This window comes from Poecilia reticulata, chromosome 4 (genome assembly GCF_904066995.2).
Source record: "Poecilia reticulata chromosome 4, P_reticulata-male-v2, whole genome shotgun sequence".
In the NCBI taxonomy this organism is placed as follows: Eukaryota; Metazoa; Chordata; class Actinopteri; order Cyprinodontiformes; family Poeciliidae; genus Poecilia; species Poecilia reticulata.
Genome location: NC_088833.1, coordinates 8,835,983 through 8,862,011, shown reverse-complemented (window position 1 = coordinate 8,862,011; position 26,029 = coordinate 8,835,983). Strand labels below are relative to the sequence as shown.

Below are 26,029 nucleotides of genomic sequence, written 5' to 3'. Positions count from 1 at the left end.
ATTTCATAGCTTGACTTTAGCAAAAGAACATTTAAAGAGTAGATAAGTGGTTTTATTACAGCTTTCCCTTTTAGATTTATATTGTGGACTTGTAGCACGGCTGTTTTGATCACAATTCACGAATAAGCTCTGATCGGTAATAAGCAGATTTGAACAATTTGATGTTTTTATTTAAAAAGTTTTAAACAAACCAACCAGCAGTGTGTGCTCTGATGTATTTTCTTTTAGTTTAACCTTTTTTTTTTATGTTAGGAACATGTTTTGATAATTACAGAGGCTTATCTTTTAATTACGTCATTTTTTATTGAATTCAAAGCTACCTTAACATTTTGACCTGCAGCACATTTTTTAGCCCTGTTTAAATCCATAGAAAATTCATAATTGCTTAAAAATCAGCAGATCTGACCTCAAAGGCTCATGAAAATTGGTCTAAAAGAGTCTGGTCAGGGCATCTGTTGAATAAAAAAATGCCTCTTTGATGTGATTTTTTTTTTTTTTGTATTGATCTATTGCAATTATCAGGCATAGTCTGCTCAAAAGCATTGATAAAGATGTACAAGTTATAGGCCAGAGATGACAATATTCCCTTGATCAGTCAGTGTTGTGAAGGTGAAATACTAAAACATTATGTGTTGATTATGCCATACAGTATTTTATCTTCTGTTGTAAATTTGCCCTTGCTTTAGAATCTCATTTGTTTTTATGATTGATGTTATATTTTCACCCTTTGTGTGAATCTGCATCCATTTGCCTCACATTTTTCTGCTGGTAATGAGTTTCCCCACAAAGGAGCAACAAAGGATATTTCTATTTCAAATGATCAAAGAAATACATTTTTACTATAAAGCATCAAGACTAAGTTTTCCCATCGTGGCATAGCAGTACAGAGGTTTTCTGTCCGTCCAGGTTGCGTGTCTCCCTGTTTAAATCCAGTGGATAAAGAACATCTACATCTTAAAACAAAAAGACAACTGGTACTTTTAGTAACAAATCCGAGGCACGGAGGTATAAAGTGAGGTATTAAATTCCCCATTTTCTCTTGGAATGAAACATGCAAACTCTTTTGAGAAAAGTGTTTATTTTAGATTCAAAGCTCGTTCCATTTAATTGTGAATCAGATCTGGTTGTAAATGACTGATGTGTGCAGCTGTCATAAATTGTCTAAATATTTATTATGGCTAGGGGACCCAGACTTTAATGGATTAATGGGGATAATCACACACTTCTTTCATGTGCTGTTGGATTCAAAACTACCTCTGTCAATGTATTTGCTGCAGGTTTTTTTCTCCTTAATATTTTATAGCTTATAGGAAAAAATCTCAGTCAGCAGGTTATCTGGTATATCCTCAGAAAAGCATAGTCACTGTTTCTCTACTTGTAATATTTTGGTATTTTTTTATGCTTCTGTTAAAGGTCAAAATAATTGAATCAAGATTCAAATAGGAAAAGAATTAACCTTCTGTACATTGATAAAGAAGCAGACATTTCAAATCTTTTCCATATTAAATAAACATAGCAGTCTTCTCTGCATATTCAGAAAACCTGAATTGAGTTACTGAAATAACTGTAGCGTTTCTGGGTTTTTCTTTTTTTTTTTGCTTCTCCTGCTTCCCCCCTGACTCCTTCACTGGCTGAGCTCTGACTGTGTTCGGTCTTTACTTGTGGCAACGCGGCGCAGAGGAAGGAACCAAGAGCCAGACAGACAGACAGACAGACGGAAACGGTGACATCTGTCAGTGGCAGCAGAGTGACGGAGGGAGAAAATGAGAGACAGGGAGGCATGGAGCGGGAATCGCTTTTTCATTTTCACCTTTCAGCTTCCCATTAGCCGACAGCGAGGAACTAATGAAGGAGCAGTATGATAATCTGTTGTTCTCCTATTTCGTGCTCTCCACTGCCCTGTCAGGCCTGGGGAGGAGAAGTGGGATGGTGACAGAGCTGTCACGGCTTCAGCGGAGGGAGAAGCTCTTATTGTGAACGTCTGCATGTTTTTGTTATTGTTGTTGTTGACTTATTGTGAATCAGCTTCTGTCTCTTACAGCCCTGGAGAGGCAGAGTGTTTTACCTTGTGGGTTTTACCAATATGAATCTACCATGTTTTTTGTTTTTTGTTTTTTTTAAGAAAGCAAATGATCTGAACCAGCTGGTGGCGCTTCAGTCGTAAAATGCTTTGTTGTTGCAGCAGTTTAATCTTAAATGTCGCACCGCAGGGTCACGATGAAGAGCGGGAATGACAAATTGATAAAGCCGGGAAGTGAAGTCCCATCCGTTTACGGCTCCCCCTGGAACTTCCTGTCAGGCAGACGGCACCAGAGCTGTAACCGAGATCAGAGAGCCAGGCGTCGTGACCTGTGTCTGCTGGTGTTTGGGTTCACCTTGCTTTAATAAACACCTAAATGCAGAGGAGGGGAGGGGAGTGGGGGCGGCCCTGGTTGAAACAAACAGTTTGCACTCCAATCACATGACACGTGTACCCGTCATGTTTCTGTCTGAAGCGGACTCGTCCCCGCTGTCTCACAGGTGCATCACCGCTCCGCCAGCCGGCCTGCCACGGCTGGTTGGCGTGTCGGCCCGGGACCCAGATTTACGGCCCTGACACAGGAACCCATTAAAGGCTGTTTAGGGATCCCAGGCCTGAGCCCCTCTGAAATCTCTTTCATTATAGCTCCAAGCTACCATGGAAGGGGAGCGGCTCGGCCAATCAGCGGTGCCGCCACATGTGTTCATGTTTAGCCTGATGGCTGAGAGGCTTAAGTGGCTACTGCACACATCTCCTTCACTGACTTTTATGGAGAAAGTGGCACTTTAACTCTTTGTGTTTTTTTGGTAATAGGGTGCGGATGTGATGGAGTGTGCGTGTTGCCGTGCGCGTCTCTCATGGCCGAACACGGGCCCTAAATGAGGGCAGCGCAGCCACACGTTACATTCCGCCTGTCTGGCTGGCACTGGTGCCACTAATCAGGACCAGCTTGATTCGCAGTTACTCTCCCCCTGAAACTCGCCTCTACACACACACACACACACACACACACTCATTCATCCATACACACGCCATCCCCATCAATTCATACAAAGTTCTTCCTCACATTCCTACATTTCCTTCTCTCCACTTTCCATTCATCGCTCTGTTTGCTGGTCACATGTTCAGTCGCCTTTGAATGCTTTTCTTTACCTTTTTACCTCGAGCTGGAGTCATTTTCTGTCTGAGGAGTTTCATTATTGTGTATTTGACGCTTCCAGAGTAACAGTGCATGAAAAAAACATGGAGGTGGAGCTAAGCGCTCTTAAAGATACCCAACCAGTGGTGTGTATAATCCTTAACAACATGCTCTGACAATAAAACCACATGTAGGTGCTGAAGTGTGGCAAGATTCTATAAAATTACGTTTTTAAAACAAGAAATAAGTTGCTAATTGTGCTTTGTGTGAATTTGGGTTGATGACATCACAAGGGGCAGAAGAAAGAAGCCGGGTCAGCTGGCATCAGTAAAGATGGAGGAGGATTTGCAGTTGACTTTGACACATTATGGTTGGTAAATCTGGGGGAAACTTTAGTCTTTTGAATTTTCTCTTTTGACATCTAAGGAGGAAAACCAGGAAAAAAAAAGGTTAATTTCAGTAACCATCTTAGTTTTTGACAAAGCAGCAAAACACGAGTTAATTTTGTCTAAATCATGTAATCCAGCTGATGTGGACAAAGAGTCTGAAATTGAAAAGTGAAGAGTTAAAGCTTGGCTCATGCTACATCTTGGATTTCTGACGTTGATATGAAGAATATATATATTATATACGCCAGAACAAGTGGAAGCACAGTGGCACAAATATAAGTTTGGCTGCCCGGTGATCCGTTTTGACCATAATGCATCAGAAAAATATGGCTGTAAATTATCACCAAGGATCTTAGAGTTGTTATTAAACACCTTTGAATATGGAATTTGAATTAAAAATGCAAATAAATAGAAAAATTGAAACAATACAAATGGATCCAAAAGGACTCTGAGTTGCCTGATAAGATGTCACCAGAGGCAAAGTGGAGGTCAGATTTTATCCTGATAAAGTATTTGCAATAAACGATAATACTGTTGTTTGTAGACCATTTTCAAGTAAGATAATGGTAATAATGGTATAGTAAGGCAGAAACACTTTAAAGTCTAATGAACATTTACCACTGGAGCTGGAAAACATTTTAAATATCCAAAATAATTTAACAAAATATCAGAAACAATGAATAGAATGAATTATGAAGTCTCTGTAAACTAAACTGTCCTTTAAAAAGAGATCTAGTAGAGACCAAAGCACCAGACTGAAGACTTTTGTCACCCAGTTTTTGGTAGAAAGAGAGAAAAGCGAAGAACAATAAATCATGCAAATGGAAATTATTGAGTTTGTTTTAATTTATCATGTGTTTGATTTATCCCTTATATTTTTACAAAGAGCAGTTTAAGAAGTAGAGAAACAGACCATGGCGGTTTGTTCCAACCACACTAGGATCCAGTTTGATTTTACGGAAAAGTCTGTCAGCTTTAAAAAGACGCTTAGCTGAAACTTCTGATTGCGTCTGAAGGAACCGCAGACAGACTGGGGGACAGTTAGAGCAAAAGAAAACAGACACAGAAGGTGAGCAGCAAACGCCAAAGAGTGTAAATTAGAAGATGAGAGATAGTGTTAACATCAGTGAACATGAACACATAGTGAGAGGAACATGTGCGTCGTAGTGGAAGGCATGTTAATAAGTGGCCTGGGGCAGATTTGGGCTCCCATGGGGGGGGAGTCCTGCCCTGCTCTGTAAAGCTTCTGTCTCTTCCTTAACCCGCCCATTAAACACGGTACACAGGTGGCTTATTAAACCCACCGCGGCAGACAGCTACGCTCCACACTGATCACTCGGCTCTCTGCTGTGACAAATACAATCACGTGTGCCGGTGCCATAATGCAAATGATCAACGCAGTCACTCGTGTTGCGGCGCTCAAGTGGCTTTTAGCTTATACGTAATGCTGAGCTCGGCAAATTACTGCAGGGGATCTTAAAGGGTTTTCTTTTTCCCCTGCAGATCCAAATTTGACAAATTTAGTCTCAACCCTCAGGGTCTGGACTCATTAAAACAAGATCCTTGTTCTCTCTTATGGGTACTCACCTGACACACACTTTTTTTTTCTGTAGTCTTATGAATCCCTCCATCTCTGCAGAACCCTGGTTATTATTATTACAGTGTAACTGAGACCCCCCGTTTCCCCCAGGTCCACTTTTGCTGTGATCATATTATTCTGAGTGTGTAACCGCATCCGCTTGCTTTGTTATTCTCATTAACAGCACAACTTAAACAAGTCTCCCATGAGCGTGGGCCCTCGAGATCTTGGCTATGGGCTCGACGATGATGAGTTGGACACTGCGAGCAAGTAAGCAGCTGAAGGCGACGCTTTATTTTTCTTTTCTGTATAAACAAAGATGCTAGATTAGGCAACTTTGGCTGATTGAGAAGTTGACTGCCTTTGGTCCAGACAGAAAGTCATATGTTTCTGTTGCTAATGGTAATACTGCCCTCCAGTGGAGCCATTTGCTTACAGCATCATTTGATGGACACGGCTGCAGGGCTGCTGCAGCTACAGGTGCATTTCACTAAATTTAATCCGAAAGGTAATTTATTTCAGCAAATCAGTTCAAAAAGTGCTCACTGTGGGGTTTTGGTCAGGCCAGTTTCCTGGGTCCAAAGTTTTCAGCACTGGCTCTGGACTGAAATAAACAGAGTGGACTAACACCCTGACTATAGAAAGTAAAGTTATTAATTTATTTTTATAATATTTATTTACACAACTCCCACTGAGATGCTAATTTTAGCATTTATCTTCTCACCTACCACATCTTTTGTTTCTCAGTTCCTGACAGAAAAGCCTTATTTTTATAAAAGCTCAAACATCTGTAAGCGTGTTATGGACACGCTTACAGTTTTGCTTTTGGGTTTTTATTCATATGACATTTAAAGACTGAAAAATTTCTGGTATTCTGCACAGCTAACATTTATCCTGACCTTTTGTGGTTATACTGAAATGGAAACTCTTAATTTATAAATTTACTGTGCAGGAACCTTTCCTCAGTCCCATCTCTTCTTTTTAATACAATACGTTAAATTGTGCCAAGTGTTTTTATTAGAGTTTTTTTTTTAATCCAGGATCTCCTCTGAAGACAGCGGCGAGGTCCGTTCCTACACTGAAGACAGCGACGATTCGGACTCCTTCTATCCGGACAACGACCCGTCACCTTCCAGCCAGATGAACCTGCTGGAGGAAATCCTGGATTCTCTGACCACCACAACAACAATGGACCAAGGAAAACTCAGTGCTGCCAAGAGTTTGGACTTCTTTAGGTCCATGGATGACTTGGATGACTTCAAGGTCCAGGTATGCCAGACAGATTAAGTTAATCTGTGAGAGAATAAAGATGCAAAACAAAGACTAGAATGTATGGAGCCCCCTACAGGACGTGGGGGGGAATTTTTATTTTTGCATTCCTGCGCAATTATGTATTTCTTAGTCAGTTCTTGAATACAGAAAGTCTTTCTGCTACAATTTAAGGTTTTTCCACGTATGTCGATGTCTTGTTTGTGACTTATCTAAAGTTTTATAACATTTGTTTTTGTTAAACGCACCACAAACTTATGTGCAAAATGACAGAGCTTAACAGATCAAACATGGACTTTCCATCCCTACTCCAAAACATAAACTTGACAGAAACTTTCTGCAAGAAAGAAGGAATACATCCAAACTGTTTTGACTATTTCTGAGTTTTTTTCACGAGTTAATATTGTCATTTGGCGGTTTTTGTTTATCTGTTACCTGAAGGGTTAAAAATACACATTTTCATGTGGAGTTCCATCTTCACTGGAAGATATTATATAAGCACATTTTAGTAGATAGATTTTAAACCATTTTTTGCACCAAAGAGTCAAGAATGTTTTCATTGAGGCTTTAGCATATGTAGAATTTTAAAATGACATTTGGCATCAATGTGACTGTATAGAAAATGGACGAGGGTGTAATTTGCTAGTTTATTGTGAAGGAGCATAATTGTTTTGTACGGACATGAGGAAAGAAGCTGAAGCACGGAGAGGATGAAATGTTTTGTTAAAACAGATGTATTCAGAAATGAGACTTTGCCTAAGTTTACATTTTTGTCTAACAAAACATAAGCTCTGTGTTTGGTTCATCATTTGGAATAAAACAGAACTTACAGATTCTTAGAGTGCAGATGCATTTTCTTTTTTTGTAATTCCTGTTTTTGTTTCCTTCTTTTACCTCCTCCAGTCAAAGCCGTCGCCTTGCAGCCACTCCGCAGCTGCAGACGACAGCAGCTTTGACGGCGGCGCCGATCACGGCGGATGGAACATGGGTCAGGATGACAGCGCCGTCCATGGAAAACACCTTCCTCCGTCCCCACGCAGGCAGCCCAACAAGAGCAGCCTGAAGGGATCCAGAAACCTCGCAGCCTTCTCTGCAGTGATCCCCTGCTCAGATTTTCCTCCTTCCCTTGATGCCAACGGCACCAAGTCGGATCCTCCTCCCCTCTTCTCCTCTAAGTCTCGTCCCGATTCCCACCTCATGCCTTCGGGTCGACCTCCAGGAGACCACCGGTTGTCCTATTCCCCCCTGCTGCTCCATAAAGTTACACCCCCATCCCCACCTGCGTCTCAGCCAGACTCTTCTCCGGAACCGACCAGCCGGAGTCGCACCATCTCAGACCCTCAGCGCAACTCCGAGCCCTCCCAAACCCAGAACCAAACCGGGTCCACCGGCATCCTGAGGAGAAAGGTCATGTCCAAAGAGATGGTGAAAAACTACCACGAGCGGTCGATCCGGAGGCAGCGCAGCAGAGGAAACCACGACAGCCAGACGAGCCCAACGAAGAGCAGCCAGGTCCAGGTCCCCTGGAACAAGGAGGAGGAGGAGAGGAAGGAGGAGAAGGAGGCTCCCAAAGACAAGCTGCTGGGCTTTGGGCTGTGTCTGGGTCAGTGTGAAGGCTCGGAGACGGCTGGAGGGCCGGACCCGGGCCTGCTGGAGGAGATAGAGTCCATGTGTTGCCTCAGCTCATCGCTTCACAGCAGCCTGCATCTCTCTCAAGTCCACTGCAGCAACAGCCACCATCAGGTCCAAGGAAAAGCCACAGAGAAGTCCTAAAGATGACAGGAAAAGGAAAACTGACTCAGGTTCCTGTCCTCTGTTACAGCTGATCAGCTGATAAGGGAACGTTATGAACAAACCTAATAAGGGCCAAAACAAACAAAAAGCCTCAGAGCAAAGAGCTGTTCACGCCGAAAGGAAACACTGCAGAGTTCTCCATCTGTCCTCCATCTACTGGAAGAGAAACTTGGTCAAATAAATTAGTTTACATCAAGAATACCTCAAAAACATGGCGGAGAGTGAGTGAAATTATAAAAAGCATCCATTTATGATTCAAATCAGGAAGACATACTGATAAAAGGTGAAGCAAATTTAAACGTACATACATTTACTAGATATTATTCATGTTTAAACTTAATCTATAAAATAAATAAGATGCATGAGAATAGGTGGAGATTTCTGCTTAGTTTCAGTTCAATTTTCTTCATCTGTCTGCAAAGATCTGAACACTAGAGATGCACTGATCACCATTTCCAGGCCGATACCGATTTCTGATCCTCCTCCAGGTCTGAACTGCCGAAACTGTTTCTTTATTCTGAGGACCATAACACATAAAGGACAAATAAACATGCTGCAGGTTATTTTATAGAGGTATTGTTATAAAATATGGCTTATTCTACTTCATGCTTCAAAGCAAATATTACAAAACATTATCTGATTTTAATAAACTAAAAGTGCATGGTTATCAGTTGACGTTCTGACATTTTGTTGCATTTAATGAATAGAAAATCTCATTTTTGAGTCTTTGGTCTGGAAAATTGGCTGATTCCAACGTCCAGCCGGTCGATCGGTGCATCTCTACTCAGCACTTTGGCTTCATTTATTTAATGTCAGTACTTTGTAAGGATTTCAAAGGGCCAATTTCCCCTAAACACAACATCATGTTTCGTTGAACTCTGTGTTCTGAACATTTCCTGCTAAAAATTTGCACTCGTGGATCAATTTCTGATAATCACCCGTTACTACCTGGTACTAAACTGCAAAACCAGCAAGATGCACAATGTCCATGCAGGCCTTTGAAACTAATTAAACTGTGTTGGATTCGTGATTTTGATCACCATGCCTTAAGCGGACAAGTGATTTGTTTTGATACTGATGTCTTAAACTTTAGAAGTCACTGCAGGTACTTTCTAGTCAGAATCCTAAACACAGCAGTTCACATTCACAGAGAAGTAGATGTTCTTGATGAGTTTTACATTATTTTTGTGCGAATGTTACTCCTGTCTGTTAAGACTAAACACCTGATGAAGCAAACAGTCGCATGACTGAGAAAAGCCAGAGTTTTTACTTCATTTTTCTGTGCGTTTCTGTTTCCATCGGCCTTTTGCTGCTCTTAGCATGTTTCTCAACGCCGGCTTTACAAATTGAGAACAGTTGTTGGCGAACTTTGAAGGATGTTGATGAACCCAATCCCACAGTCGGTCCAAAACGAGCTCCGTTCCCGTTATTCCACCTCTCTGTGCTTTTTCCCTAACCTCTGTGTGGCACTTTGCCGTAAGGCTGTTTACGCTCTGAAGATATCAACCACAAAATGGGTCATGAATAGCAGGAATATGTCGTGTTGAAGTTTTTGAAAGATTAATTTAAACTGTGTGGAATCTTGTTGACAGATATGCTTTTGTTTCTCCTTTTTTTCTGCCTCTTTTTCTTTCTTTGTGTTTTAATAGGAAATGCAGCCTCTGTCTGAGTAGGAAACCCTCTGCACTGTACTGCAGTGGAGGACGATTGTACCGTAATGAAGCAATACACTGCAGGTCGCTGCGTGGATGAAATGTGTTCAGGGTCTAAAGTATTTTTATAAGCGTCTCTCCTGTGGAGAGAAGCATCCAGGGATCCCGGCTTCGTGTCGTTCTCCCCGTCACCACAAACCCAGAGGAAGAGAAAACTCTTTCGCTCGCTCGGGTTGGGATTACTACATTTATGGTCCGTTGTTCTTATGATTTATGCCAGACGCCAGTCGCTGTGGCAGTTTAATAGCGGCTGTTTCTCCACTTCTCGAGTGCTGCTCTGCGTTAACGATTTGCCCATAAAGTCTTTGGCGTGCTTCTAAAAAGCTAAAAAGAATCAGTCATGGTAATTCCAAGAATGGTTAAAGACAAAGAAAAATACAAAGTCCAGAACAGTTTCTGCACTGGCCTCGCTCACTGTAAACACTTTAACAAACTTGTGTACTATGCAAATATTTAGAAATCTTAAAAGAGGCCAGTTTTCTTCACCGCTCGGGTAACTGGGAATGTCCCAGTGAGGAATTATTTTCCTCCCTGATAGTAATCAGTAGCTTAAGATTACTGCATTTGCTGCCACAGAGTCTGAGCCCAATAAGTCTTGAAATAATAACACACACAAGCTTAAATATGCCAATTTGATTGGTTTTGTGATTGTGTCCAACGTAACTGACTCATCAGTGATGTGCCAGACAGCAACGGCTATTTTTATCCAACCGGTTTTTAAGCGTCTGTAATGAACTCATGTTTTACTCCTGCTTATGATAGCCATTGTTTAGTCCGGTTTGCTGAGATGCTAGGCTAACACTAGCATGTTTACCCTGGTTTCGTAATTTATTGATGCATTTGACGGCTATCCAATCCCAACTGGACTTTGTGGATGAGATCTGACTCCAGTTACTGTTACAGAAGTTGACAAAGCCACGTCTTGCTCCTGCTGATGAGACGCTCATCTGAAGTCCTGAAGTGCTCGGCTAATGCTAGCATGTTTACTCTTTGTTTGATATTATTATTTGCTGATAATTTGACAGATATTTTGTCCTAGTTGTTTCTAATTTGCATCTTACTCAGCATACAGTTAGTCTTCAGGAAACTCGCCTCTTGCTCTTGGTAATGAGCTTTTCATGTCAAGCAGTTTGCTAGTATGGTAGGCTAATGCTACCACACTAGCATGTCTAAACTTTACTTAACTAGTCCTCTAAAGCTGATTCTGAAGTCAGTTCTGACTGAACTTGCTAAATGCAGCTCACATTTTATTCCTGCTGATGATTTGTTTTTAATGCATAGCAGGCTACTGTTAGCTAGCTTAGTCTTTGTTTTGCTTCGTCTTGACTATGTGAAACATATTTTAACCCTATTTGAGTTTGTAAAGTCACAGCTACCCTCTTCAATAAAACCACATCTTGCTCATACTGACAACTTTTTCATGTGAAGAACTTAGACATGCTAGGTTAACACGCGCATGTTTTCTGGTTACATACTGTATTTGGTGGTGTTGACAAAATTTACAGAAAAATGATTTCTTGGATTACAAACTTAAAACAACATTCATTTTAATGTCTAGTGTTTCTGCTGTTCTTAACATTGACAGACGTCTGTGTACTGCACACAACACAGACTGGAACAAGCAGCATCCAATACAGTCTCTATTTGACTCTGAGCGTCTTTGCAAAGGCTGAAAGGCGCTTTATTTTTGAGATTAAAACTGTTTTGCAAACTGCACATGAAATTAGGTGTTGAATTTTAAAAATCAGCAGCATGGTTTGCTCGAAGCGGCGCCGTGGTATCGGGAGTCAAGTCGGATACAGATTATTGAAAATGCTGAGATCAGGAGCCCATCTCTTACAAAGACATCCCTCAAAAAAAAAAAACTTTTAACGTGTGTGAGTTGACCTTTACGGATGTAGTGTGCTGTGTGCCTTATGCAGAACGTACCTCTCTGTGTAATCACAACATGGCACAGCATGACCAACTTTATTGTGGTAGGAACAGAGCATGTTGGGTTTTAATCAACAGGAAATCCCCCAAAATGAACTCTGGTGTCTTGTTCTCACGGCTGTGGTGAGTTTTAGTTTTTTTTCTCTTCTGCGTTGGGGTTTGGAAATCTTCCTGCTCGTATTTAAAATAAAAAAAGTACTTTTATTTTTTTGTTCTTCTTTTGTAAACTGAATATTTTCTCTGATTGTACTCATGGGTTAAACTGCTTGTATAGTTTGTGTGCATTTTCTTTTCCATTTCACTTTAACATCTTCCTTTGAGTGGATTGAATTTAAAAAAAATCTATCATTTTCAGAGTTTCTCTAGTTGATTTCATATGGATAAAAAAAATTATTTTCAACTGAATAGATGTGTATTTTTTCTGGCTTGAATATATTTTACATGGATTAAATATATATATATGAAATATACGTTTATGATTGGTGTTGCGTATTGTAAAGAGATGACACCTGAGCTTTGAATGTTGGAGATTTTATTTTTGGAAAACGAAGAGAACATTAAGAAATGTCCCATGTAGCTGTGATAACGGTGCAGAAGGATGTGATGACTTCTGATCAGAGGAAACGGAGGCCGATGGTTGTTTGTACGTGATGCAGTGCTCACTGTGTGTAACCTGCATGTTGGTACTGTACACTCTGTCGTGTGTCTGTCCTGTTGGTACTCATATTATTTCAGTATTTAAAGCCTCCATAAAATCCGTGTAATTCTCTCCGTGCTTCACATTAAATTAGAAGTCGCCCGCTGCACGTTTTTCCTGTCGGGAAACAGATTTCTGCTGTTTCCTTGTTCCGCTCTGCATCCGATTAGGGCGCGCTGTGGGAGGACAGGCCCACTTCAAAAGCTTTAGTGACTTAGGTCCTGAAACCGAGACGGATTTTACATTTCAGGGTTAAGATGACACTGTGTGATGCTCACGGTAATTATATAGATTTTGTTTTATAATTACAGGTTTGGAGTGAGTGGGGGGGGCGGATGCCTGATGTAGCAGCTTTCACTGAATAATGGACCATGTTGGCAAACATTAACGTCATTTTTCCTGTCCGTGTTTGAAGCCGGTGTCAGTGTAGTGACCGTCACGCTGAATGTTACAGTCAGCAGCTTCCTTCAGATTGGCCTCTTCATCAGGATTAACTCTTTGGTTATGATGTTTTCGGTTTTGTTTTGGGTTTTTTTTTGTAATATTTTTTTCTATTTTTTTTTTCATGGTGTGCACTTTTGCATGTGTCACAGCTGAGGCCAATCTAATGTGCTACTGATGAGTAACCTGGTACAGCAGCACACAATGTACACACTGTGAACAGGAAATAAACAATGTTTCATGCTCTGCCGTCTTCAGACTGATTTTCTTTGAACATACACCGTCCTTTGTGTCTTTATTTTGAAATGTTGACTTTATTTAATGGAGGGGTTCCAGCAAAACATGTTAAAATTTTGTTATTGCATGCGTAAATATATAAAAATGTATTTTTGAAAATATTTGAATTGCTTAAATGCATGTTTTTCTTTTTAAAAAATAATCTCATTTAAATAATCATCCACCTTATTCATGTAATGATTTGTGGCAGTTTTGGCCACAAAAATGAACTTTTTATTATCTTAACACTTGACAGACAATAAATCAAACATTCTAATCAATTGACACATTATAGAAATAAATAGAAAAATAAAAACAGTCTTTAAAAGAACATTTATAGGCATTTACAGTGTAGAAATAAAGCTTAAGCAATTATTGGCCTATTTGAAGCACTTCAGTTTTTTTTACACTGAATCAGTTTTTTAAGGAAAATTGTTCCCTAAAAAAATAAAAGCTGATGCACTAATTGAGTATCACACAATCATTTTAGTAATTGTATGTTTTAGTGGCTTAGATCTTTACAGATGTGAAAAATAGGGAAAAAAACAGATGCAAAGGTCTTAAAATTACAAATGAATTCCTAAAAAGTGTAGCATGCATCTAAATCAGCTGTGTTCTGATCCTCCTAAATTTGATTAAGTGACAAGAAATCCTAATAAAAAACATTGAGATTAAAGTGTATTTATTTAATGCATGTATTCTCATACCTTTATCTCACACAGGTGTTCAATATAGAACCAGTTTAACATCTCTAATCAGAACAAAATCTGTTTCTCATTGTTGTTATACCTCTAAAAAGAAAATAAAGTGTATGCTGCATATGTATTGTGCCCCTTTTACTCTGACACCCTTTAAAAAAAAGTTCAACCAATTTATTGCATTAAATACCAAAATAAGTTGAAATCTGTGATTCTAACTTGACAAAATGAAGAAATCATGAATCCTTAAGATTTCCTAGAACAAAGTAGAAACATTTTCTGAATTTAAATAAACACATTAAACAGAAATACATTCAGAGTGTGCACCTAAAGCTGACCTGGATTCAGTTATTTGCATGAAATGTTTCACTCAATGAAAGCAGCAGCAGTGTGAAATGTTTCCCTGCAGGCTGAGAATCCATTCTGGTCCATCTGCTTCTCTCAGGTTCGTCTCCAACTCAAACACCTGGATCTCATATGAGTCTCTCCATCGGCGGCGGCTGCGTGATGCTCCACATCTCCACCCGGGATCCGTCTTTCTCCTGCCGGCTGGGGCTGTAGGTGCCGTGGGTGGCGCGCCGATTCAGAGCGGACACCAACCCGACGGAGGTCAGGATCAGCACCAGAAGCAGGAGGACAGATGCCAGACTGATGGACAGCAAGAGGCTGGAGGTCAAACCCTCAGAGGTCAGCTAGAGGGACAGAGGAGTCGCATGTGACGTATTTAAGTAAGCCATATTTTTTTGGGATGCTCTTACACTCTTTTTTTTTTTTTTTTATTCTCCCCTCACACTTTTTCCTCCCCTGACTCCTTCACACTACACCAGGCGCTCCACGCGCGCTGCCAGCGTGCTGATGGATGTGTTTCCCAGCTCAGCAGGTGGGTTGCGACCACCAGGAGCCTGGAGCCGTCGCGGCCTGAAACCTCCCTCCGTCTGCCGCCTCTCACGCAGCTTGGCTGCGACGAGCGCCAGCCCCAGCATCGCCGCTATCGCCAAGCAGACCAGACACGGTGCCAGCACTGCAGCCACCCGCGAGCTGTGTGGAGCACGCGCCGTCTGTGAGGGATCACAAACACACACACACACACACACATACAGCCAAGATGCTGCCTGATGATCCCGTCCTATCAGAACTGGCACCACGATCCATTGTCCCCAAAATAGCTCCCACAAACAAACACCAAAGCCCTTTAAAGCGGGAATAAAAGCGAAGTCTGACTCGCCTGAAATCTGCTCCTAAAAGGCACAGAGCATCTTATTGTGGAACCAGAGACCCTGAAAAAACGAAATGTATTTAATGAAATGAAAAAACGAAATGTCTTTAATTCATTTTCATGCCAGATAAGGAGTAAAAAATAACATTTTCTGAAACATAGTAGTTCTTTGAGTCACGCCCACTAATGCAGCAAAATTGACAAAAAAAAATACTTTTTAAATCGGCGGTATTATGTATTTTCCAGGCACATAGAGCCATTTTATAACAATCAAGTAACCATGCTACTTTCAAAATACTGCATATATCAAATATCCCTTAAAAAAATTACTTTGCAATTTAACACCTTAAAATTTTTGCCTCTGTCTCTTTAAGAAGCTCCTGTTCTTTCAGACTCTCCTTCAGGATGTCATCACAACATTAAGTAACTATGCCTTTAACCGCATTTTTACCAGTCAGAAACACAGCAGATGCGCAGTTCCACCAGATGTTTGCTAATTCCTGCTGGCTAGTCTGAAGGAGTGGAGTGAGGGGAGCTGGGGGGAAGGGTTGCTCTGTGAGGCAGAAACTCAGCTGGAGGCTGCAGCTGGAAGGAGGAGCTTCTGGAAAAGACGGCCATCAGTGGGACCAAGCATTTTGCAAATCTGAATGGTTGCACGGGAGATTCAATAATTTCTCAAACAAGCATGAATGAAACACAGCAACACTCCAGGTATGTTTTTGATGAGGGAACAACTTTATAACATGATGTAAGGCTAAAACAAATAAACGATTTTACATAATACTGGCCCTTTAAATAATATTTCCAGTAACCAATATTTTTTCCCAGAAGGCTGAGCATGGCTCCCTGTTATAAAGTATTCTGTTTGCATTGCAATGTCTATCTTAAAGAATATTTCCATTAAAGTTTTTGTCACAAACGACCATTCTCCACCACATACAAGCAGATTGGCCTCATCATGGCGCGCTCATATATCACAGAGTAGGATGCCGGTCTGCTAAGTCTCAAAGCCATTGCTTTGACAATATTTCTCTGAATTTTGTCGTATTCATAGAATTGAATCGCCTTACAAATCTTCACTGCATGAACTGAAATCGTTACTTTTGCCTCAGGCAGACATGGGTTATGAACCAGTGGCGTTCCACATGGAGCTCTTTTCTCTTTCTTGAGCTGTTTTACATGCTTCTCTCTACCGGAGTTGTAAATAAAAATGACTATTGCGAGCTACAAGCTTGGAAACAACTGAAAAATACACAAAATGATGATTTGTGCCTTTTAAAGCTTTGCAGCACTTTGATCTTTGCAGACAACAAACCACCACATGGAAATGATAAGGTTCTGCAGAGAACACTGGAAAAAAATCTTACCAAGAGTTTTTAGTGCAATTACAAATGCAAATATGTTTGTGTACTTGAACTAACTTACAAATAACGTTTCAGTGAGTTATAGGAGCTTAATATAGATAGACTGGCACATTACTTACAACATGGGAAAAAAATGTCTTGCTAAAAGTGAAATAATTTGCCAGTGGAACTAACATTTTTTTAATTCAATATCAACTTAAAACAAGCTCCTAGATCTTGCTTAAAAGTTACTTGTAAGTTAGTTTTGTTGAATTTCAAGTGTACTAATGTATTTGCAGTAGAAACCAGACCAAAAACACTTTAAAGATTCTGTGTTTTTCTAGTGAAAAACACAAGTCCTGACAGAAATCACCGTGAATTAAGGAAACCAAAGCCTCTAAATGCTGCGGCGGAGTGAATATTAGCTTTTCATTAACCAGCAGTAGGAAACAGAGCAGCACTTACACCAGTGGTTGTGGTTGGTGTCACTGCTGTGACTCTCTGAGCCGCTGCTACAAGGTTACAACAGCGTTAGCAGCTGTAAGTCTCCACAACACTTCAATTCCCCGCTGACAGCATCTTCACAACTAAAAGCTTCTTGCTGAACTTGGCAGGTTACACAAAAATAATCTCAGAAGTCAGCAAACTTTACACTGAGCAATCAACATGGAAACATACTATAATTCTAATTTAAAATACAACCATCCGTATCCCGAGGCAAAAAATAACCCTGGCGTTCATGCTTGACGCCGTAGACATGAGAGTTTCCTTCCCCCTGCTACAAAGTTCTTTGTTGACTCTTGGAAAGTGCTTACCTGTCACTGCAGCACAGTTGGCTGTCAGAGCGAGTGTGACACAAGCGAGCCGGAGCAGCCTGCAGCCAGGACCTGCCATCAGTCACCGAGTGCCTCAGACGCAGACACAGAGATGTCTAACTAACCAGTCTCTGAGGTGCAGAGCGAGGCCACCCTGAAGCCTCTGCAGAGCTGCTCCGCACACAGCAGAGACGGCAGCGATGCTTCCCTGCTGTCAGCACTATCAACCTGCTCTGCGTGTGTGCGTGTGTGTGTGTGTGTGTGTGTGTGTGTGTGTGTGTGTGCCTGCCAGATAAGCTGCCCTCATACGTTCCTGTGAAGCAGACCGAATTTCTGTGAATGCCACCAGCTCTCTGCTGAAACTGCACTTCAGCACCAGATGCTGCTTTTTCCCTTTTTCTCCCCCTCTGTCTCTCTCTCTCTCTTTTTTTTCTTTTTTTGCTGGCAAAGCACATTTCTTCCTCTCCGCTTCTTTTGCTCTCAAAGGATGGCCACATCAGTGCCAACAGTAAAAAACCACATCCCCCGTTTCCTCCCCGCTCTGCTTCCCCACCGTCAGGGCTACCTGTGCCTCCAAAGGACACACAGACGCACACACACACACACACACACCTACACACACACACACACACACACACACACACACATGCCTCAACTTAAAAAAAATATGCTGCAACAACATGATGACGGCTGCAGGTTGAAAGGAGATGGGTGCCACTATTGGTGCACTTTACGCTCAAAAAGTCTGTATAGATTTTGTAAATGTGTGAACTGAGCTAAAGAAGCATTTTCTCTTGCGCTAATCAGGTTTACTAATCAATCAGCCAGATATAGGAACCTTACTGGCTCCGGATTGGTGAATAGCAATTTAAATACTGAACATTTCTCTACCTATTTACTAAATGCACTAAAAGTTTGTCATGAAGCTCATCAACCAACCACAAGCTTCATGAGTTTTCCTTTACTCAATGCATAAACCCAGATAATGTTCTATTTTTTTTCCATTTTCTGTTGGTTTGTGTGTTTCATCACTTCTCACAGATTCTTAATTGGTGTTAGATCTGGACTTTGACTGGGCCATTCTAACACATGAATGTGCATTAATCTAAACCACGTGTCAAACCCGAGGCTCTGGGGCCGAATCCGGCCAGCCATAACTTTTTATGTGGCCCTCCAGACTCCAGAGGAACTCATAAATAGAACAATCAAGATAACAGTCGTGTGCTTAAATGTTATTTCAATCAGTCAAACCAAAGTTTTTTTTTTTTATCTGTATGCTGCCAAACTACATCAATGTAAAAATATGTTCGATATTATCTAATTCTGAGAAATACTAAAGAGTGACGACGGATATTTATTTATTTAAATGTTTTGTTTATGGGTTCTTCCACAAGCGGCCCCTTGAGGCCATCCATGATCTTGATCTGAACCGTTTCACTTTACCTCTGGCTGAATGTTGAGGGTCGTCGTCCTGCAGGAACAAGAACTTCCACTAACAGGTTCTGTTATGATTGTCCCAAAGTTTAGCAACATCCATCTTCGTGTGCGAAAGAAACAAATCCTCACATCCTGTGGTAACTACTTACACTTACTGAGTTACATTTACTTGGAAGAAATAGAAGTATTTTTACTACTCTGTACTTTTTACTTTTACTTGAGTAGTTTTATTATGTAGTATCTCTACTCTTACTCGAGTAAAACTTCTGGATTCTCTACTCATTGAATGGAGAACAAACTCCTTCCAGCCAAAAATTCACCAGACAGACAGACACCTGCAGTTTGTGTTAAAGTTTCATAAGTTTTATATTGAAATAAATTGAAAAATGTTTCTTTTGCCTGTTTTGTTCATTTGTAATTATACTATTTATTATTATTCTGGTCTATAAGATACCAAAATGTCCAAATAACTTTATATTCTTAGACCGTCTGATTATGTAATTTCTAAATATAAAATGATGTTTTGATCTCTCATGTTTTCTCCATTGGTTGTGCAAACTACAAACAGGACTTCTTATGGTGGACCCTTTTTTTCTAATTAAGTCACTCACGCTTGCAATTTTGGCGCTGGATTTATGGGTAAAGACAGGTACACTGCACACTTTTCAGATCATTATTTGTAGAAAAGTGTTGAAAACTATATGTAATTTTTCTTACAATTCCTATTTTGAGTTCTTACACAGAAAATATCAAATGCGCTAAAGTTCGTTGCTGTAACGTCACAGAGAGAAGAGATAAAGTGTTTCCTAACTGTGTGCTGTGCGTGTCGGCAGCGTGCGTCTGAACCCGCGCTATTCTGGGATCAACATCTTGTTAAAACGGATTAACTGTTTATCTTTGATGTCATGGTGTACACCTGAGAACAGTAAACACACACACACACACACACAATGGCTAACAGGAAGAAAATCAATGAGCTGATTTTGGTGTTCATCGCAGATTGTTTTGAAAATGCAGAAAAAATGAGTGAAGACATTAAAAGAGGACAGAAAACAATTTTTCTTGATTTTGTTTTATTAAACAACACAGAAGATGGATAAAGACGGGACACACAGACAGAATATGATTGACGAACATGACGTTACACTCGTACCCTCGTGACGTCCTAAAATTCAAACCACACATGAAATCTACCACGGAAAGCGTCCATGTTTGCTTCGGCGCTGACCACAGCCGCGCAGGAACACTTCTAAACGTACGGCTGAACCAGAGCCGCCGAGAATTTAGTAACTCAAAATATCTTTGGCTCAGACAGAAAGGTTTAGATGCAGAAAACTTCTTCTTTGGTGCAGAACAACACTCAGCAGTCAGTCAGTCACGAGCTGCTCTGAACGCACATCAAGAACAAGCGAGACATCCGGGGCCCTCCAGGAGCTTTTGTAGCTACAGCTCTGTTTTTCAGAGTTCACAAATTCATCCGTACACAGCTTCCAAACCCCAAAGTTCAGACGAGACTGACAGCTTATCAGGTAGTGGGTATCGTATAAATAACTGGGATTTTGTATCATTCCTCAGCTCCCTAAAAATGTGTTTTCTGAACGCAGGGCGTGCTTCTCTTTACATCGTAACTTAAGACGTTTACGTCATTGGACAGGCGGAAAACAGACTGCCAGAAAGTTCAAGGTGATCATTAACAAAGTAAACGACTATTTCTAATTTAAAATCCTCAAATAATGCAACAAATATTCTTTGTCGCTTTTGTTAGTTTCTCTAAGTTACCTCCCTGCTGAAGGTCATTATACAGCTTGACTCCTACAGAACAAGTTATGGTCAGGTTTTTTTGTTTTGTTTTGCTGTAAAACTTCTAGTCGCCAAACCTTCCTGTTCTGTTCAGTAAGTCTGTATTTGCCTCCTTGTTTCTGTTCCCTTTTTATTTACAAGTTTTTAATCAAATTCCACATTCAAAAGTAGAAATTAATTCATTCCTGCTGAGCATCTCAATACTTGAGCCTCCTGTGATGTCATCGACCCAAATACACACAAATCTAAATAATTTGTTTTTTGTTGTTGTTGTTTTTTTTCTTTCCAGTTCTGCCCACCTTTAAAGTTTAGATTTTGTTAAATCCTTTTGCAGAGAACCATACTTCATTCCCAGCCGTGTTTTCATTACAGCTGTACGTTGCTGAAAACCAAATTCACCGCTGCAGCAGCATCTTTAAAGAACTCGGCTCTCGGTGAAGCCTGAACAACAAAAGGAAAAAGTTTTGGACATCTCTGGATCCCTGTAACCTCGCAGGAAGCAAGTTGGGTTTGGCGTTACTTTTTGAAGATTGCAAATCAAACTGAACCAACTGTGCAAACCTTTGATGCATTTCTTTAAAACTTTGCTCATATTTGTCTACTTAATTTCACAACATTCTGATTACTGACACTGACAAACATCAACCAGTGATCCAGCTGCACACAGAGGGCCTGATTCACTAAAGCACTGCTCTCCTTTTGCATCGAATTCACAAAACGTCTGCAACGGAATATTTGCACTGTCAGCAAAAAGCCTCTCTCCTGCAACGATGCAGTCTGGTGTCACGCATGCCTTTAGAGGAAACGGTGCCCACATTTACTGTACTGCATTTTTTTTTAATAATTCATAAGACAAGTGAGGAGAACCTGAAATTCTTGCAAACTAATTTTGTAATTTGTTAAGACATTGCCAGATAAGTGCACAATTTTCTGACAAATTTGATAAATTTAATGTTTAAGGAATACATTCAGAGAGTAGTAAAGAAAAATCAGTTAAGTCAAAATCTGTGAATAAGATTTGATGCCATCTTACATAAAGTAAACATCTTTACTGAGCGACTGCATCCTGACCAAGAACCTGACGAGCATTTTAGCTTTAGTGTCTCTTTAGAGCTACTTGCTTTGTGATTTAGACACTGAAATGGAGGCGCAGAAGAAGCAAGACAGCGTCTGTGAATCAGGACATATGTGCTCATCCTTTCATGGACAAACAAAACAAGTTTCATAAGCACCGACTATAAATAAAGTGCTGCTGATCTGAAAGGCACAGAATCACTCTGCAGTCCCAGAAATCAAACCACAGACGTCCCTAATCTTTCTCGGTGCCAGCCAAAATAAACGTCCATTCTCATCCCAGACATCCCTGACAGTTACTCATTCAAATGCAGGCATTTTCCTAAAGCGTCTCAAAGATCTTCACAGCCCTTCCACACTCACTCACACACAGTCAGTCGTTTGCTCCCCAGTCCACCTCTGGCCCGTCGTCCAGCCTGAGGATGAGGTAGGACAGCAGCTGGAAGAGGTTCTGCCACAGGAGAATCGCCACATAAAAGTAAATGTCGCTTACGTCCGTCTGGCACACGTCTCCAGCGAAGCTCATGTCGCACACGCAGACGAACCTGTTGACCAGGTTTCTGCAGTAGCCGCCGTTCAGACACGGGTTGGATTTGCACTCGTCCACATCCTGCTCGCACCTAAAGACACATGACAACACAAAACAGTGTGTTGTTTTGTGTGTATATGTGTATGTGTATATAAACATAGGTTTATAAATGTGTATATAAACCTATGTTTATATACACATTTTTCTTTATAAATTACACACTAACAGGTATTTAGATGGCAGTAGAAATGTAACTGTGAACAGACACCATATGTGCTTTTTGGTTAAAGTTGCTGGTTTCTACCGACTCCTGACTGGTTCTCAGACGCCACCTGATCTTGTTTTAGTTTTGCTAATTTAGTGACTTAGTTTCTGTTATTCTTTTTCCTCAGTGAGCGACTTTGACTTGGAGACACTCTCTTTCACAACAGAACTTCTCAAATGTGACTGGCAGCAGATATTTACCTGATTCAGCTCATTTATTATGCAAGTAATGGAAAACCACAGGACATTCACACAACCGTTATATCTGAGCTGAAACTTTATGGTTTTACTGTGATTGACTCATTCACTTTCAGATTGATTTATAATTTACATTTTTTTCCCAGTTTCCTGTCACATGTATGTATATTTCCAATTATCTATAAAAAAAAAGAGCCACAGTAATATCTCTAAGGAGAATAGATGAAAAAATAAACATTTCTTTTTTTCATCAAGGTCTTCAAATTACATGGCCAAAGCTTACTTCTCATAAAAAACATAATGAAACACGTGAAAGACTTTCTTTGAGTCATTTCTCAATTTGCTTGGATTAGCAAATTACTAAAGGTGTCCCACAGGGATCTCTCTCAGGGTCTGTTTTGTTAGATGACATTATTATTTTTTTGGGACTCTTCTGTAAGTTTTTAATAAAGTTTTATGCTGCTTCTCGTTTTGCAGAAAGATTTATAAACAGTTATACTGTAATGCAGTGAAAGCTTAGCTTGCTTACTGTCTCTTTAAGACAACATCCTTTGTGTTTCTTCTCTTACAAGTTGATTTTTTTTCTATATCTTTAAATTATGCTTATTTTGCATCTGTTGATCTTGTTGCAGATTTACATGTTCATTATTTGATTTATTGCTTGTAGCTGCATCACTTTTATTATTGTTGTTTTTTTCTGTGTAGAAAATGATCCACACCTTCACAAGACTGCAGGGCAAACCCAGAACTCGCTGAAGGGATCATTTTTACCTTTTGCATGCGGGATGCTGGACCCGATCTCGAATGGTCAGGATGAAAGGAGCGACTCCATCTTACCTGTGTCCAATGAATCCTGCAGGACAGTCGCAGGAGAGCTCCCGGTCAGTGCAGTTCCCTCCATTGAAGCAGGTGTAGTTCCTGATCTCATCACCACACACAGAAACAGGCAGCTTGGGCGTGCTGAGAGGAAAACCAGAGGAGAAACATGTGTTTCCACAGCCTCAGCACATTTTAAACATCAATAAATTTAATGCATTAGAACAATTTTCATGAATAGTCTGAATATTTGAATGTGAAACATTTATCTTAGAAGTGGGGCTTATTACTTGTATGTTTCAGAAACAATAAAACGACACAAATCGTTAGTAAATGACTCTTCCGCTTCTATTTTTGCCATCTGGACAAACAAAGCTGAGTTCAGCTTTAAAATGTAAAATCCTAATCTCATACCAGAATGTATGCATTTTTTTTGTTTGTTTGTTTTAGCATTTCGCGACAGATTCATCTTAGGAATCAGATTGACGACTGAGATGTTAGTAAAGTTGTGATTTTGCACATCAGAAATAAGTCAAACCTATAAATAAAAAACAATATTAAACACATTTTAGAAACTATGATGTTAATCTTTTAAGAAAATGTGAACTATGTAAATGTGTAAATTAGAGATGTGCCGATCAGGTTTTTCAATTCCGATCACCCATGAGGGCCGATCACTGATACCGATCACATAATTATTCTTTTTTTAATCTTAAGCACTATTGGTTATATTATGTGGAAAAAGGAACCATGAATTCACCTTAATTTAGACAAAAACTTGTTTTTAATAACTTTTTCCAAGAAGAAATCTAAACAAAACAGGCATTGTGCAAATTGTACTGCTATCAGTAATGGTATCTTTAACAGACTGATAACATATGAAGGCTCTGAAGAGGCTAAATAATGCAAAGAGCCAAAATAAAACCTCTCAACATTGCCAAAGAAATTCAAGTATAAAACTTAACATTCAAAGGCAAACACAGGTTCCATTACAATAAACAATCCTGAGTTACTGAATGAAAACTTCCTGATAGCATGGCGGCTAGCTGATTACTGCTAGTTCTGAGTGGCTGTTTCTGACTGAGCGGAGTAATTATGCAGAGCAGGGAGGAGATCGATTATTTTTTCAGAGATTATCTGTCTCATGTTAGGACACCAAAAGTTTTCATACGTGTGTAAAATTTATTTTTTAAGTTAGATGCTGCAGCTTTAAACAGAGGTTCGGTGTGAGAGTCACTACCAGGTGGAGCAGAAGCGGCGCTCAGCTGCGGCGCTCAGCTGCGGCGCTCAGCTGCGGCGCTCAGCTGCGGCGCTCAGCTGCGGCGCTGCTACGCGCTACACAAGTTTCATAAGCACCGACTATAAATAAAGTGCTGCTGATCTGAAAGCACAGAATCACTCTGCAGTCCAGAAATCAAACCACAGACGTCCTAATTTCTCGGTGCCAGCAATAATAAACGTCCATTCTCATCCCAGACATCCCTGACAGTTACTCATTCAAATGCAGGCATTTTCCTAAAGCGTCAAAGATCTTCACAGCCTTCCACACTCACTCACACACAGTCAGTCGTTTGCTCCCAGTCCACTCTGGCCCGTCGTCCAGCCTGAGGATGAGGTAGGACAGCAGCTGGAAGAGGTTCTGCCACAGGAGAATCGCATAAAAGTAAATGTCGCTTACGTCCGTCTGGCACACGTCTCCAGCGAAGCTCATGTCGCACACGCAGACGAACCTGTTGACAGGTTTCTGCAGTAGCCGCCGTTCAGACACGGGTTGGATTTGCACTCGTCCACATCCTGCTCGCACCTAAAGACATGACAAACACAGTGTGTTGTTTTGTGTGTATATGTGTATGTGTATATAAATAGGTTTATAAATGTGTATATAAACCTATGTTTATACACATTTTTCTTTATAAATTACACCTAACAGGTATTTAGATGGCAGTAGAAATGTAACTGTGAAAGACACCATATGTGCTTTTTGGTTAAAGTTGCTGGTTTCTACCGACTCCTGACTGGTTCTCAGACGCCACCTGATCTTGTTTTAGTTTTGCTAATTTAGTGACTTAGTTTCTGTATTCTTTTTCCTCAGTGAGCGACTTTGACTTGGAGACACTCTCTTTCACAACAGAATTCTCAAATGTGACTGGCAGCAGATATTTACTGATTCAGCTCATTTATTATGCAAGTAATGGAAAACCACAGGACATTCACACAACGTTATATCTGAGCTGAAACTTTATGGTTTTACTGTGATTGACTCATTCACTTTCAGATTTTTATAATTACATTTTTCCCAGTTTCCTGTCACATGTATGTATATTTCCAATTATCTATAAAAAAAAGAGCCACAGTAATATCTCTAAGGAGAATAGATGAAAAATAAACATTTCTTTTTTTCATCAAGGTCTTCAAATTACATGGCCAAAGCTTACTTCTCATAAAACATAATGAAACACGTGAAAGACTTTCTTGAGTCATTTCTCAATTTGCTTGGATTAGCAATTACTAAAGGTGTCCACAGGGATCTCTCTCAGGGTCTGTTTTGTTAGATGACATATTATTTTTTGGGACTCTTCTGTAAGTTTTTTA

The 26,029-nt window shown here is 40.3% G+C and overlaps 2 protein-coding genes across 11 annotated transcripts in view; one reads left to right on the top strand and one right to left on the bottom strand.

Annotated features, from left to right (window-relative positions):
• The window catches only part of dennd1b (DENN/MADD domain containing 1B), a 139,393-nt gene extending 126,176 nt beyond the window's left edge, over positions 1-13,217 (top strand). For all 3 annotated transcript variants that reach the window (XM_008406565.3, XM_081606163.1, XM_008406566.3), the window contains 3 exons: positions 5,311-5,396; positions 6,167-6,395; positions 7,299-13,217. In XM_008406565.3, the coding sequence (XP_008404787.1) occupies positions 5,311-5,396; positions 6,167-6,395; positions 7,299-8,168 (1,185 nt within the window). In that variant the 3' untranslated portion in view covers positions 8,169-13,217. The remainder of the gene's footprint in view (positions 1-5,310; positions 5,397-6,166; positions 6,396-7,298) is intronic.
• Positions 7,721-26,029, bottom strand: part of crb1 (crumbs cell polarity complex component 1) — a 40,195-nt gene continuing 21,886 nt past the window's right edge. For 2 of the 8 annotated variants that reach the window (XM_081606160.1, XM_081606162.1), the window contains 3 exons: positions 23,459-23,581; positions 22,124-22,250; positions 14,704-15,003 (listed from right to left, as the gene is read on the bottom strand). In XM_081606160.1, the coding sequence (XP_081462286.1) occupies positions 14,764-15,003; positions 22,124-22,250; positions 23,459-23,581 (490 nt within the window). In that variant the 3' untranslated portion in view covers positions 14,704-14,763. Of the gene's footprint in view, positions 8,165-8,251; positions 8,343-13,442; positions 14,638-14,703; positions 15,004-18,307; positions 22,047-22,123; positions 22,251-23,458; positions 23,582-26,029 lie in introns of those variants that run through there. The other 6 variants (XR_001776536.2, XR_533492.3, XM_081606161.1 and 3 more) reach the window with 6 other exon arrangements.